The 16,361-nt window shown below is 39.2% G+C and overlaps 1 protein-coding gene and 1 non-coding gene across 2 annotated transcripts; one reads left to right on the top strand and one right to left on the bottom strand.

Moving 5' to 3' along the window:
• Positions 1–1,096: 1,096 nt before the first annotated feature.
• On the bottom strand, positions 1,097–1,169 carry Trnar-ucu (transfer RNA arginine (anticodon UCU)). The gene has a single exon. It is a non-coding gene; the product is annotated as a tRNA-Arg (tRNA).
• An 8,536-nt stretch (positions 1,170–9,705) lies between these two features.
• Positions 9,706–15,001, top strand: LOC127867374 (uncharacterized). Its single transcript, XM_052408472.1, has 6 exons — positions 9,706–9,897; positions 10,886–11,279; positions 12,929–13,103; positions 13,980–14,145; positions 14,316–14,416; positions 14,644–15,001. The coding sequence occupies exons 1-6, from the start codon at positions 9,865–9,867 to the stop codon at positions 14,810–14,812; spliced, it is 1,038 nt and encodes a 345-aa protein (XP_052264432.1). The 5' UTR covers positions 9,706–9,864; the 3' UTR covers positions 14,813–15,001.
• Positions 15,002–16,361: the final 1,360 nt, after the last annotated feature.

Raw genomic sequence — 16,361 nt, forward strand, 5'->3', positions numbered from 1 at the left:
AGTTTTAATTTGTTATGTGAAATGCACATGCATATCGCAAACGGACTAACTACTTGAACAATCAATATAAAAAATCACGTACTCGCACAACGCAGGATAAAAAACGCCATACTGTGGCCGAAAACAATCGAACTCTGACTTAATTTTATATTCGATGATTTGAGCCGCGTTCTGAGAAAACTGGGCTTAATGCATGTGCGCACAGGCTAATCAGGGACGACACTTTCCGCTTTTATGGTATTTTTAGTTTCAAGGAAGTCCCTCCTTACCGAAAATCAAGTTTAGGCGGAAAGTGTCGTCCCTGATTAGCCGGTGCGGATTGCACAGGCTAATCTGGGATGACACTTTACGCACATGCATTAAGCCCAGTTTTCTCAGAACGCGACTCAAATGATAAACTAATTGAGTATGCCTACATTTTCCGAAAATTTATGACATCGTGCAGTCTCGTGCAGTCTTAGTTTGTTTATGATTATTAGAGATCAGCTATAATTTGATAAGCGTTATAACTTGGATGTCTAATTTTAATTAATGGGAAAATGTTTTAGCTTCCACTTTCTGATAGTTTTCTGTGAAGTTTGTCCTTAAAAATTTAGAAAACACTATAAGACTTTGCCGATTCGTTCGAACGGCGTAAACACAATTTAGGGTCTGAAACATATCCGCGAAAACATCACTATCGGCGTTAATATTTTCGTTATTAAAGAATTAAACACGATTTTATTTGTTGTACATGTTAAGAATGTCAATCAATACAATCTTGATATTCAAATCGTATATACTCGCTTTAAGGATTGATTTTACGATTGTAACTGTTATGTTATGGTCATTAAACATAATGTCATGCATGTTAAGCAATCAATCATACAAACTTATCCACGTTAGATATAAAACTAACCTAAATAATAAAGCCGTCATTAGCAATTTTGATCGTTGATACAAATAGCTATGTGCGGAAATTATCTATGTGCGGAAATCTTCATTTCCTCAATTTTGATAGTTATGACATATATTACTATTAAATCGTAAATATTCAAGTTGTGTAACAGAATATTCCGATTCCATCGCTGACGAGAAAAATGCAGACAAAAAATTTTACCAACGGCGGGGATCGAACCCGCAATCCCCGGCTTAGAAGGCCGGTGCCTTATCCATTAGGCCACGCTGGCTTATGAACAATGGGAATGTAAAAATGTCTATAACTATAGCATTGCTTGTGTGTGTGTGTGTTATATCGGTGTTTACTGTGGTTATCGCTGAGTCGTGACGACTACCATTTGTTTACCTGTCAGTAAACATGTTTTTAGAAAATAAACGTCACTGAGATCAATGATCCAAACATACAAAATTTGAATGTTTATTCATAAACAAAATAACATATTTTTGCAGTACACATGTATACACGTTATATTTAAAGATCTATCAAGGGACCTTTGTATTTATAAATCTTTGTTAAACTGTAGTGTAGTCCATATTATCACGTTTACTTCCAACTTACAGTTAGTGTTGGATACAGTGGATATATATTATAAATATACTTTTATCCGTTGTCTCCTTCTGTAAGTTTAAAGTAAACGTGATACAGACCACGTAAAGGTATCGTCATAAACGTTGTGTAAATTTTTAATTAGTTGTGAGAAACGCACATCCATATCACACATTTGAAAAACTACTTCAACAAATCATGCAGCCTGTATGTGTTACTTAATGTTGAGTCTTACTAATTAACTTTAATTTGAAAGACAATGACTTATTTACATTTATGTTTACATTTTAATAATTTAGATTTGCTAGTAGTAGGAGGAGGAGGAGGGGTAGGGTTAGGAGGAGGAGGAAAAAGTGGGACGCGGAGAATAGGAGCAAACTGGTGGGAAAGTATGTTTATTAGATGTTTATAAATGTCGATATTTGGCTTAAACATCCACCCAAAATGCCCCACACCACTTCAGCACAAGCAAAACAATACATGAGTATAAATCACGTTGTCTATCAATTAGTCTAAGCGAGCTTTCGATCTCGATTTCTTAATCATAAAGTATTAGTTTATTAAAGTCTAATCGGCATATATACAATCACAACATACAATAAAACATAAGCATAATAATAACACAATGCTGCCACTCGGAAGTATCGAGTTAAGAGACTAGAGTATCATAAAAGAGCAAGAAACATTATACAATTATGGTGAAGTGAAAGGGAGCTAACCTCTGGATTCAAAATCCAGAAACTGTAACATGAACTACAGAGTTACCTCTCTTCCAAGTACCATAAAATTATATAGTCTCTACTAAAATCTGGACATCAGTTATAACAGCTTTGTACAATCTTAGAGTTATGAGACTAAGTCACATATGGCACTGTCGGACCGTATTTGGTACAAAAACGAATATGGTACATTTGTACCATATTCGGCCGAATATGGTACAAATGTACCATACTCGGACCGAAGATGGTACAATTTTCGACCGAATATGGTACAAACATTGTACCATATTCGGTTGGAATAAGTTTTTCTATGCTCGCCAAAACGTATTTGGTACATACCAAAAAAAACTCATAAAAATGAAAATGGCCTACGTATATGGTACATAAATTATGTATTTCTTAATAAATGAAATAGTCTGCCGATGTGTAAACTTTTTTTCAAACTCAAATACATTGTATTAACCTAATATTGGAAGTGACAAAAGTATCATCATCATCATCATCATCATCGTCGTCGTCGTCGTCGTCGTAACTAGCAGTAACAGAAACAGCTAACCTAACCACACTTTACATGGATTTTGCTGGTTGTGTAACAGTTTCGCCGGCTAGCTCAGTCGGTTGCGCGTCAGATTGGCACGCAGGCGGCCTGGGTTCGATTCCCGGGCGGGCCAGATACTTTCGTGGAGATCATTAATAGCAATTTTCAAATTTTTAAAACTTTTTTTTTCGAAAGTGTATTTTCACCAAAATCCGATTTAAGAGATTTTGAGCTCTTTTAAATGAATATATCTCTCCAAAAATAAGGATGTTTGACTGGCTGCTTTAGACAGGTGTGACTGTATTCCTAAACATTACTTTGTAAAGTTGATTTGTCGTTCCGACGTCATATTGCTGAGAAGCCGACAAAGCTTTGAAGTTTCCGATTTTTTCTTTGATAACGTGCCGCTTTAAAAAGGCGGGAATTTTGCACACGAGTCTTACTCAGAAGTCAGTAACCATATTTGACTTGGCGGTCGGCAAGAAAAGTTGTGATTTTCGACTAGAAAGAATTGAAATCCAAACTTTCTTCAAACTTCAAAAGAATTCTTGACAGTAAGTACTGTACATAATTTTAATTTTCAGTTGTCTTAATATGCATTGATGTTTTAACATGCATTGATTTTTATGTTTTATGCCCCCCCCCCCCCTCAGAGTGCATTTGCAGTTGTCCGTCCGTCTATCCAATTGTCCGTGGCATTCCTTCCGGGTGCGTAACTCCTAAACTGCTAAAATATTTAAGCTACAGTCATTTTTTCGAAAGTGTATTTTCCACCAAAATCAGATCGAGCTCCTGTAATCTGTAGATTTGAACATTTTAAATTTTATGGAGTTTATAGGTCTTTGACCTTCGAACCCTGCCTAGTCGTGACTTCTGGTGAGCGACCTAGGCCCCCAGGGCCCCTTCTTTATATCCCTTCCATCCACGTAGCATTGGTTTCTACAGACCGTTTGTCCGTTGACCGCCATAAGTTTGCCCGCTATTTTTCCCCTGAATTTGAATTCGGTTGGATTTCAATGAAACTTTACATGAAGTACTTGCTACTTTCATTGCGCATATTGCCCGGAAGTTCGGATTGTAAATTTTAGCGGAGCTATCAGACGAGTGATTTTAGCTCAGCTCATGTCGTGAGACATTCGTTTTCGACACGCGGTGTTCAATACAAGCTCTATTAACTAATGAAGTATAAATGTATAATAACTTATTATATTATTTCAGATGAAGGAAGCAATTAGGAGAAAAAGGAAGCAATTAGGGTGCTTGCCCAGGTCGAAGTACGACATTATTGTCAGATGTTTAAACGGATCGTTCGATGTCCCTGTGAAGAAACGGACACCTGAAGAGAATAATTGTTTGGCCATGATTAGAAAACGTAAGGACTTCGAGCTTGGTGACCGGGGTTCTTTATTGTGTGGCGGAAAGCAAGTCCTTGTGAAAGAAGATCTTCCTAGATTTGTTGAGAAGATGTTCATGGAAAACAAAGGATGTGGAGCAAGGGTTATTTACAACAAACTGAAAGTAAATTACACGGGGTTCTCGGAACAAGCTATCCTTGAAATACTGTACAATAGCAAGTATTACCATGAGAAGTATCCGAGATTTACAAACAAGCCAAAGCCAAAGACAATTACAGAAGAGGAACCAGGCAAAAGATGGCAGATTGACATAATTAACATGAAAAATCAAAGTGTTAGCTACAAGGGGTCCACATACAGTTATATTCTACAAGTCGTGGACGTTTATTCTAGGTACGTTATGCCAAAACCCCTGAAAACGAAGAGTTCGCGTGAAGTTGCAAAGGCATTAGAGGACGTGTTGATGGTTAACCTTGCCCCTGACATCATCCAATGTGACAACGGACTGGAATTTAAAGGCCCTAGTATGAAACTTTTGTTGAACAAGTACAACATCAAAATGATCAATAGTAGGCCGTATCATCCTCAATCACAGGGCAAGTGTGAAAGGTCAAACAGTGTTATAAAGGCCAAGATTCTATTTGCAACAAAAAGTAAACGTGGATTTAACTGGGTCGAAAGGCTTCAAGATTTAGCCTATGCCATAAACACAAGTTTCAAACGAGTTCTTGGGGGTCTCACGCCCTTTGAAGCCTACTACGGAAGAAGTCATGTTTTTACCAAAGAACGTCATAGTTCTCGTGAAATAAAGAAAACCATACGGCGAGCAAATAAAAAGGCTTACAGGTCGCTGTTGAAAAACGCAACTTCCCCAAGCAAGTACAAAGTAGGAGAGACAGTATTAATTCGCTATCCCTTTCGAAAATCCAGGGTGCCAACCAAAAGATATGTTATCGAAGGCAAGGTAGAAAAAGTAAAACGAAATGGTGTTTATATCGTGTCATTTCAAGTACCGAACAAACCCGAACTTGGATTCGTAAGCAAATCGGTTGGGGTCGAAAACATGACTAGCCTAACTGTTGCGTTAGAGAAACAACGAAAAATTAAAAAAAACATTCATTAAAACAGAACCGCTCAGAGAAACAAAATCACAGAACTAAGTACTATCATGTTTTAACACACCATGAAAATCTGCAGTTGTTGGATGGGGTGAATATTGCCATGGACCCAAATCCGGATGGAAATTGTCAATTTGCTGCTATATCGCATCAACTTGGTAAAATTGGTATATACAAAGACGTAGATGCTTTACGTAAGGAAGCAGTCCATCACATTGTAGAAAACAGATATTTCTATGAAACTTTTGTCTATGATGAAACATTTGATGAATACGTTAAGAATATGTCTAAGAATGGGACATACGGCGACAACCTCACGCTCATTGCACTTATGAGAGAATATAATTTGCAGTGCCTGGTAGTTTCTACCCGAGGACTAGAACACTCATCAATTGTGTCAGCAGATGGAAAGTTCGATGGTGATGTTGGAACAATTGCATTGGGGTATTTCCCAGAAGGATTTGGCATGCATTACGTTAGTATCCGTATCAATCAACGCGTGTACAAGGACATAATATCACGCTTAGAACAGTCGTATGACAACGGTGACTCTGGCGACAGCGCTGCGTCTGGCGACAACGCTGCGTCAGGCGACAACGCTGCGTCTGGCGACAACGGTGACTCTGGCGACAACGGTGACTCCGGCGACACCGCTGCGTCTGGCGACAACACTGCATCTGGCGACAACGCTGCGTCTGGCGACAACGGTGACTCTTGCGACAACGGTGACTCCGGCGACAACGGTGACTCCAGCGACAACGGTGACTCTGGCGACAACGGTGACTCCGGCGACACCGCTGCGTCTGGCGACAACACTGCATCTGGCGACAACGCTGCGTCTGGCGACAACGGTGACTCTTGCGACAACGGTGACTCCGGCGACAACGGTGACTCCAGCGACAACGGTGACTCCGGCGACAACGCTGCGTCTGGCGACAACGGTGACTCCGGCGACAACGCTGCGTCTGGCGACAACACTGCATCTGGCGACAACGCTGCGTCTGGCGACAACGGTGACTCTTGCGACAACGGTGACTCCGGCGACAACGGTGACTCCAGCGACAACGGTGACTCTGGCGACAACGGTGACTCCGACGACACCGCTGCGTCTGGCGACAACACTGCATCTGGCGACAACGCTGCGTCTGGCGACAACGGTGACTCTTGCGACAACGGTGACTCCGGCGACAACGGTGACTCCAGCGACAACGGTGACTCCGGCGACAACGGTGACTCCGGCGACAACGCTGCGTCTGGCGACAACGGTGACTCCGGCGACAACGCTGCGTCTGGCGACAACACTGCATCTGGCGACAACGCTGCGTCTGGCGACAACGGTGACTCTTGCGACAACGGTGACTCCGGCGACAACGGTGACTCCAGCGACAACGGTGACTCCGGCGACAACGGTGACTCCGGCGACAACGCTGCGTCTGGCGACAACGGTGACTCCGGCGACAACGGTGACTCCAGCGACAACGGTGACTCCGGCGACAACGGTGACTCCGGCGACAACGCTGCGTCTGGCGACAACGGTGACTCCGGCGACAACGCTGCGTCTGGCGACAACACTGCATCTGGCGACAACGCTGCGTCTGGCGACAACGGTGACTCTTGCGACAACGGTGACTCCGGCGACAACGGTGACTCCAGCGACAACGGTGACTCCGGCGACAACGGTGACTCCGGCGACAACGCTGCGTCTGGCGACAACGGTGACTCCGGCGACAACGGTGACTCTGGCGACAACGGTGACGTCTCTGTGTGTTCAGCCCTGAAAGAGCTTCAAGATATGATAAACAATAGGAGGGCACAGAAGCGAACGACTTTTCCATTTCTGATGTTACCACTTCACATTCAAGTTGAAATTTTTAAGTTCTGCATACAATCAAACCCGTCAATCCAGTTTGTGTTGGCGAAGGTCGGCAAACCCTTTAGAGATTTAATAAGGTCAATGAGTTTGCAAACACCTAGAATTTACATTCGGCCGGATATTGGACTAGATACTAGTAACAGAAATCCTGTTAGCGTTCGTTTCCTATTAACAAGAGCGGGCAGAAACAGCGGTCTTATTTCGGCAATAAAAGAAATCATCAAGGGGCCAAAATGGGCAAACGCATGGCTGCGTTTGCGTGTTAGTGGAATCGGTTGGTATGATATCATAGATGTCATGTACAGACATTACAGGTGAAATATACATGTATATCGGTGTTTGGAAACCTGTTATGTTATTTTTGTGATTGATGATTATGTTCTTCTACCGGAAATTTGTTGTCATTTGCTCATTTACTGGTAACTTTTTACGAAGCACATTTGGGATATTTTGGCTGCTACTAAAATGAATGTATATATGTATATTATGTCTTGTCAAAATGCTACAGTTGGATTAAAATTTAAATGCTGTTCTATGTTCTTCAATATTACTTTGAAAAATCCTGTCAGTATACCAATAAATGAAAAAAGTACAAGTTTGTTGAATCTCTTAAATGAAACAAATTATAAAATACAAAATGTAAAATGAATATGTGATGATGATGATGACAAAACATTTGTGATGATGATGATGGTAAAAAAATTGTGATGATGATGGTGGTGGTGATGATGATGACAGTGGTTATGATGATTGGGGTTTGATGATTGTGGTGATGATGATGATGATGATGATAATGATGATGATGATGATGATAACAAACGTTTTGGGATGATGATGACAGCGATGTTTATCGGACGATGATGATGGTTATAATGATGATGATAAGTTTTTAGATGATGATGACGGCGATGTTTATCGGCCGACGATGATGATAATGATGATGATGATAACAAAATATTTGTGATGATGATGATGGCGATGTTTATTGGCCGATGATGATGATGATATTCTCATCGTCGTCATCATCATCACAACATCCTCATTATCGACCGAAAACATCGCTGTCATTATCATCACAAAAAAAACTTTTGTGATCACCATTACGATCATGATAATGGATATGATGATGTTGGTTTTGATGGTGATGATGATGGTGGTGTTGGTAAAGATAACAACGATGATGATCATTGGGGTGTTGATAATTGATGTGATGATGATGATGATGATGATGATGATGATGATGATGATGATGATGAGATAACGATGATGATGATGATGATGATGATGATGAGATAACGATGATGATGATGATGATGATTACGATGATGAGTGTGTATCATATTCGGAACGAATGTGGTACATTTTTCATCCGAATATGGTACAAGTTTGTACCATATTCGGTCAGGCATTTTACCCCAAAACTGCAGATACGTATATGGTACAATTAGACAGTTGTACCATATTCGGCCGAATATGGTACAAACTTGTTCATATTCGTTTTTGTACCAAATACGGTCCGACATGGCACAGTACAGTTAAAAACTATATTACATAATAACATTTTCATTGCCCCCACTGACCTCACTTTAAAATTTGCCATAAGAAATTAACCGTAAAATACTGAAAGCGAAAATAAAGCACTATGTCTTACAAAGTCTTATATCGCCTATGGTCAGACCATCTACGAACTGGTCAGTGGGGACACTCAAACACAGGGATAAAACGTTAATTATCAAACTAAAAAGGTAATGTTAAGTCATTTATACAATAAAATTCTTAAGTGTTAAAACAGTTTTCATTCTAGGTAGGAAATGACAAACACACCATTTTCTCAATGATGGTTCAGTACATAAGTATAATATATGTAATATAATCATTGAAGTGATAACAAACAGTAACAAACAGTAACGTGTATGCTGAATGGTACGGACATTTACAAATGTTTACATGTACTTCGGTTGCAGATAAGATGTGCAGGATCACCAAGTCGGTATTTACGTGTGCGTGCGCCGGTTGGCTAAGTTAGGCTCTATTGGTCATTGTCGGCTCGGGTACTACTTAAATGTACCCCGGGTACGGAAAATATACTGAAACGTACCCGGGTTTCTATCGCTAAATTGGTCTTTGTCGGCTTTTCAAATTAATTATGTTCGTATGTATGTCAATATTCTGTAAAATGGCCTCTATATTATCGAAACAACTGCTGAAAAAAGCATTTTGAGGATTTTTTTTCAAAGAGATTTTTTTCTTATTCTGTAGCGCGTTTTACAACATAGGATTATACGCGGGAATAAAACTCGGGTACAGTCTAAATTGGCCGGGTAGTTGTACGTATATTTTCCGTACCCGGGGTTCATTTAGGTATTGTTAAAGGGAGTCAGTGTTAAATGTACCTTCTCCGACGCAAGGGCGTTCGTGTACAAATTGGTGGTTGAAGGTTCGAGTGTGACAAGGGGAACGTTTATACATGGCCGCTTTCCTACGCGCAGATAGATTAATAAATGGTTACCTATTGATATTTTGCTACGAGCCCGGAATTTTATATTTTAATCGGAAGTAGATATCATCCGTTGGGACTATATCGAAAAGGCTGATAATTTAATGAATCTACACAAAACTTCTCTACATGTATTACATTTAAAATTATTCATCGCTGTTAAATTTATCAATCGATATCAACACTTATCTAATCATAAAAGATAGCAACTGTTGACGTAATTTAATGACACGAATAATTAAATCCCTCATTTACAATCGGACTTTTCGATAACAAACATGAAAACATCAATAGGAGTGTATATTTTACAAGTAAGTGAAATTGTATAAAATGTGTATATCATTACAAAATCGTATTCTGACATATTTTAAATACACCATTAATGCTAAATGCAGTTTGATATTTTTTGTTCTATTTTTTGTTTCTATTCAACTGAAATTTGCGCACATTTTCGCATATTCGTTTTGCAATTGTTATGATCTACGTTTCGATTACAATTGAGTTTTGCTATTTTAATTAATATATAAATGATTCGTCAATGCGCGATAGATTTCTTTAATTTTATTTACACGTATTGCGATTTAGAAATACTGAACCGAATAATAATAAAACATATGTTTTGTTTCAGTTTAGTTTATGCCGAGTATATGTATACTCTAAATACGTTCGATGCATGCTTATTTTCAGTACAGTAGGTATGTGTTGGAGTTAACCCATTTAAGCCTAGTGGATTCTCCCATCCTTCAAAATTGGATCAATTAATTTCCAAAATTAGGGATGTCTAGTATATTTATTTCTATATTTAGAATATTTCTTACAGAAATGCCTTTAAGCAAACAGCGAATACCCTGATGAGACGCCGCATCATGCGGCGTCTCATCTGGGTCTACGCTGTTTGCCAAGGCATTTTTTTCTAGCCGCTAGGCATACATGGGTTTAATACTCGTCAATATTTTTAACAATAATGAATTTATCAACTTTATCAAGCCAGACAGCGTTTATTAAATACTAAGTATAACTGACTTTTATTGTCAAACGATACGCTATTGGGATTGTTTCCCTGTTATGTTGGGTCCGTGTTATTCATGGTGTTTTCACGGTTCAAGTCCCAATATTGGAGCATACAGTAAAATGGAAGTTTTACCGGTTTTGGATGGAAACAATTGTTTGGAATACAAAGAAAACAAATAGCTCCAATATAATTCTTCAATGTCTTGTCTTTTTACGGAGAATGATCACAAATCTACAACGTCAATTCAGGTTGAAATTACAGTAAGATCATGTACATAACACTTACAGGTTCTTCTTTTGGCTTTAAATGCCGGTGCGCAAACCCAAATCGCACCTGATGGTATTTATTATGACTACGAAGAAAGACAAAGTTCATCAGGTCCAACAGGAAACGCAATCGAAGCCATTAATGATGCCACAACAGTTGAGCCCAAGCTCAGTGCTGTAGACTTCGGTGTGAACACAGAAGCAACAAAACTGAAAGACAATAACAGCTTCGAAGTACAAGATAAAACAACAGCCAAGGACGACATTGTAGCAGCCTCACTATCCCTAACAACCGTAACTGATGTCCCTCCTGACATGATGGGCATTAACGACACGGAACTGTTAAGTGGTGATAATGAGACATCTCAACAACCCAATCGCACAGATGCTCCGCATAGCGGCATTAGTGACAAAAGTACGTCCATTTTTTACTATTGAAGATATGTACAGTTCTTTTTAAAACATTAATTGTATGTGAACATTAATATGCTTCGTTCTTTTTGTCATCTAACATTAATAGAGATTCGATACATTATGATAATAATTCGATACATTAATGCTAGTAACGTAGAATGCCTAGGCCCCATGTCTTTCAAGCATAATTAAGTACACGTCCAATTAGAAATTAAATAGTGAAGGCAATACCACACCATTTGTGGTAATCTAAACTTTTTTTAATTCATTACTCACATAGTATGTGTAGGAACAAAAACTGTTCAAGTTAAAGAACACAGAGCCCTCTATGCGCCTTAAATATTAAGATATTCATAACATAACATCGTATCGTACAAAATTAAAAAAAAATATCTTGAAGATATTATGGCTTGGTATCGTGTTTAGATCAAGTTTTATACTGTCAGGTGATTTTGTTAAAACCTCTGGAGTACATAGAGTAAGCACACTACATTTCTACCAATAATATGAGAAAGTATACTCCGTTCGCACCAAGTTCATTCGAACGTAAACAAAAAACTGAGGCATATCTTACTTTACGTTCGAACAAGTGTTCAATGTTATTAACGTGACAATCTTTCATCAAAAATAATTTATTTTTAAAATTAATTCACTTTTTCTTGTTGGACTGGAGATTCAATTTCATAAAAGCTATGAAGTTAAAAACAGTGGACCGATCATTCAAAATCCTGTAAAAGATATATGTACGATGATTCATATGCATGTCACATGTGAACCACGCTAAAATCGATGATATATTTATTCGTGTTGTTATTTGATCGGATAGTCTCTTACTTGTATAAAATAATATTTCACAGAAGTCTGATTTCATACCATTTATGTTTATTCGCACATCACTCTATACCAGAATGTGTTTGTTCAGTTATGATAGTGTTATTATTTCCTATTTAATCATGTCTATTGTAAGTTCAATCTAAGTCTTTGCTGTACTTGTCTTTCAAAAATGCACCAGAGCCGGTATTTGCAACGCTCCTACGGAAAATCGTCGATTCATTTCTTAAGTCAAGTGAACATTTAAATTAAACATTCCCTATGGAGTAAATCGAGTAAGTACAATACATTCTTACCAATACATGTAATTGTTTCCAACAATAAAAAACCAACACAATAATCATTTTAAGGAATATTTACTTCTTTAAGACAGTTTGATGTAAAGATGTATATTAACAAAAGAACACGAGACAGACGAAATGGTATAAGAGACTTATACTCAAAAGGTCCAAGTGGCGTAGTGGATATGGTGTTCGCCTAGCGACCGAGAGGTCACGAGTTCGATCCCAGCAATGGGAGCATTCTATAGATCTTCCCCAAAGACACCAAGTACTCGTTCTAGTCCCAGGAAACGGACTCGTTGGCGTTTCAAATAAACCTTATGATTTCGATGCATTCGAGCTTATATAAATAAGTTAAAAGTAAGAGACTTAGAGAAGTTTATGATTCCGAGGAAAGTTCACCGCATTCGTTTTAGGGCTCAGGAAAATGCAACAGTTTGCTGAAAGCATTTAACTGTTTGCACATGACTGATTGCCACCATCCCTTACCTAACAACATTAAACGCAGACACGACTTCAAATTAAGCGTTTGTTACAGAACCGATAGATGAGACGTTCGTGAATCACCTCTTCTTGGAAGGTCACGTGTTTGGACGTGGGGCGGTTCTGCAGAATGCCCTTCATTTGTCGTTGTTAACTGATGAATACTTCTCGCAGCAGTGGTATCTTTCCGTGCGCGCTGTGTCCATGTCATACATGCGTACGGGGGACGGGTAGGTCGCTAACATTTCAGTTTTGTCTTTTTTGCTATTTTACTTCATGATACTAGCAAACGTATGTTTTAGTTGATTAAACCAATTAAAAAGACTTTTCAATTGTCGTCTGTATAAATCTATTAAATTAATATGTTTTGGCGAGATTGGGAAGGGGGAATAAGGGGGGGGGGATGAGGGGCACAAGCATGAGCGAGAGAAAGACGTAGCATGTGTGTGAGAGAAATCTATTGCGTAAGTGAGAGAGTGAAAGAAAAAGAATATGGCGATAAAGTGAACAAATGGCCATATTATGCTCAAGGTAAGTTGCGAATGGATTAATTGGTTATCTAGGTAGGTCGTGGCGAGTCAGTGAGCGAATATGTCAGAGAGTAAAGGGCGTAACGACTAAGTGAGCGGATGGGTTGATGAGGGACGATGCACGCCGTGGCGTAGCGGATATAAAGTCCGCCTAGCGACCGGGTGCGTTCTTTGAATCGCCCCCAAAAGACACACAGTGCGACTTTATGTATAGCTCCGTTATGGACGGAGAGTATTGTGTATGATTTAAGATGGGACATGTGAATACTCATAATTAATAATTGAGTAAGATAATTAATGTTTGAGTGAGTGAGTGTTAATGCAAACGAAGTGGTTAGTTATGGACGCTACACAGGTGTAAGTGGGGAAGGGCGTGGCGTTTACGAAAAAAAATCATGAGTGGAGGGGGCGTAGAGAGTGAGTGAGAATACAGTATTGTGTGAGTGCATAGGCATGACCGAAGCAAGTAAGTGAGCGCCATGAGTGTTTGTGTGTGAAGAGATCGGGGAAGGGTTGGAATTCACCGCAGACCGACCGAACGAACGAGTAGCGTTATAAAACGCGTTTTCACAACAGACTTGCAATCACCGATGTCCAGTACGTGGTCACGTACGGCCATTACGTCATCGAGAGGTTTCATGTGCAGAGGATCCTCAGCAAACCGGAAGTGCACAGGCATCTACACCATCACTTGGAGACGAACAGCCTTAAGGAGTACAGTGGAGCCGCTATAGAGCGGACGGTATGAACCTTCAACAGACTAGCACTATCTTTTTTGTCGTCATTTCTCAATTATGCAATTGTTAATCTTTTATTTTAAGCAACCCCGCATGGTAAAATCAATTGTGTTGTGATCTATCATAGAAAGAGAGAGAGAGAGATGATTTCGTTTTGTTTTTATCCCGTGTATAGCACGTGTGGGAGCCCAAGTACACTGTGGCATTGGCGGTTGGCGGTGTGGTGATCGCCGTCATGATACTGATGTTTGTGGCTGCTATAGTAACCAAGAGGAAGTAAGCGCTACTTTCAGAAGAGGGAAGGGGAGTGGGGGGGGGGGCAAACGTATACGTTGGCTGACATATACACATGTGATTAATCGTAAACATGCACTTTTATACAAAACGAACTACAATGCAAGTATAAAGATACACAAGATCGATATGTACAGAGAAATGTAATTTCTTGTTGTGTTATTTAACCATACTACGTCAGTCAATAAATGCAATGTCTTTAATTTCAGGCCAAAATTGGCAGGACGTAAGAAGTCGCCCGTCGGCAAAGGACCCTGTGTGATCCCTCGTGTCGTCACCGACAAGCGGAAGTTGTTTTCAGTTGACGACGGTGGTTACAACAACCCTGCGTACAACTTCAATTCGCGTTCCGTCATGGACGGAGAGTTTTGTGCATGATTAAAAATGGGACACGTGAACACTCGCATTTCAATTAAAACGACCTAATATCAAAACGGAAATTGATTAAAGATTGATTTAAAAAAGGAATGGCCTATGTTAATGATTTAAAAATACGGTAACATTAGGATAATTTGCTATAAGTGTATAATAAAAAAATAAATTCTTGAGAAATAAACATAACTTGAACCACTCTCTAATGTTTTATAAACGAAAAGTGTTTTTATAAAGGGTCTATTAAGTTGTGTGTGCGGAAATAATGATTTACTAAAACTGGAGCAGATGTCAGGAGCACATACATATCAAATTAGCCAATCACAGATGGTCAACAGAATACCCCTTTTTATAAAGGAGCTATTTTAGTGTGTGTCCCACAATTATGATGTATTTACGGGCAACCTTGTTCAATGGACTGTCTGTTAAAATCGCATGAAACAGTTTTATTAATCAAAGTACTGACAGTACTGGTGTGACGATGCGTTTGAAGAGGATGGATATACAAGCATCAATTTAAGTAGATCTACATCATCACAGTTGTGTATGTGGGTACGAAAAAAAAATGGAACGAAAATTGTGGGTACGAAAAAATTATGCAAAAAAAAAATTCGGTTACCAAAAAAATTAAAGTACGAAAAAAATTGGGTACGAAAACAAAAATTGGGTATGAAAAAAATTGGGTACGAAAAAATTTTGTTACGGAAAAAATTGGGGGTACGGGGACGTAGTACCCCTGGGGAACTTGACCCACAATCGCACATTCTTGACCCTTTCCGTCAAACATCGGATAAGTACCTTGAAGGCTATAGTATGAATACACATTTATGGCGTACCATTTTGGTCGAAAGTCAACAAGACCAAGTAGCTAAAAAGAGAACTGTACTTTTACGTACAATATGTATGTCGAAGTACATTTTTTGTATTTCGACGTACAAAATTGTAATTCGACGTTCAGTTTTTACTGACCCTTGAGTGTAAGCCAATCAGAGGACGCCTTACATCTGTTGTTTTTAGAGATATTTGACAATGAACATTATTATTATTATTATTATGCCCCCCTTCGAAAGAGAGGGGTTAGATTTTTTGCACATGTCGATCGGTCCGTCAGTTTGTCGGTTGGTCGGTCGGTCAGTCCACCAGAGGGTTTTCGGATGATAAATCAAGAACGCTTACGCTTAGGATCATGAAACTTCATAGGCACATTGATCATCACTTGCAGATGACCCCTATTGATTTTCAGGTCACTAGGTCTAAGGTTAAGGTCACAGTGACTCGAAATAGTAAAATGGTTTCCGGATGCTAACTCAAGAATGCTGAGGCCAAGGATCATGAAACTTCATAGGTACATTAATCGTGACTGGCAGATGACCCCTATTGATTTTCAGGTCACTAGATCAAAGGTCAAGGTCACAGTGACTCGATATAGTAAAGTGGTTTCCGGATGATAACTCAAGAATGCTTACACCTAGGATCATGAAACTTCATAGGTACATTGATCATGACTGGCAGATGACCCCTATTGATTTTCAGGTCACTAGATCAAAGGTCAAGG

Source organism: Dreissena polymorpha, chromosome 2, assembly GCF_020536995.1.
Source record: "Dreissena polymorpha isolate Duluth1 chromosome 2, UMN_Dpol_1.0, whole genome shotgun sequence".
Lineage (NCBI taxonomy): Eukaryota > Metazoa > Mollusca > Bivalvia > Myida > Dreissenidae > Dreissena > Dreissena polymorpha.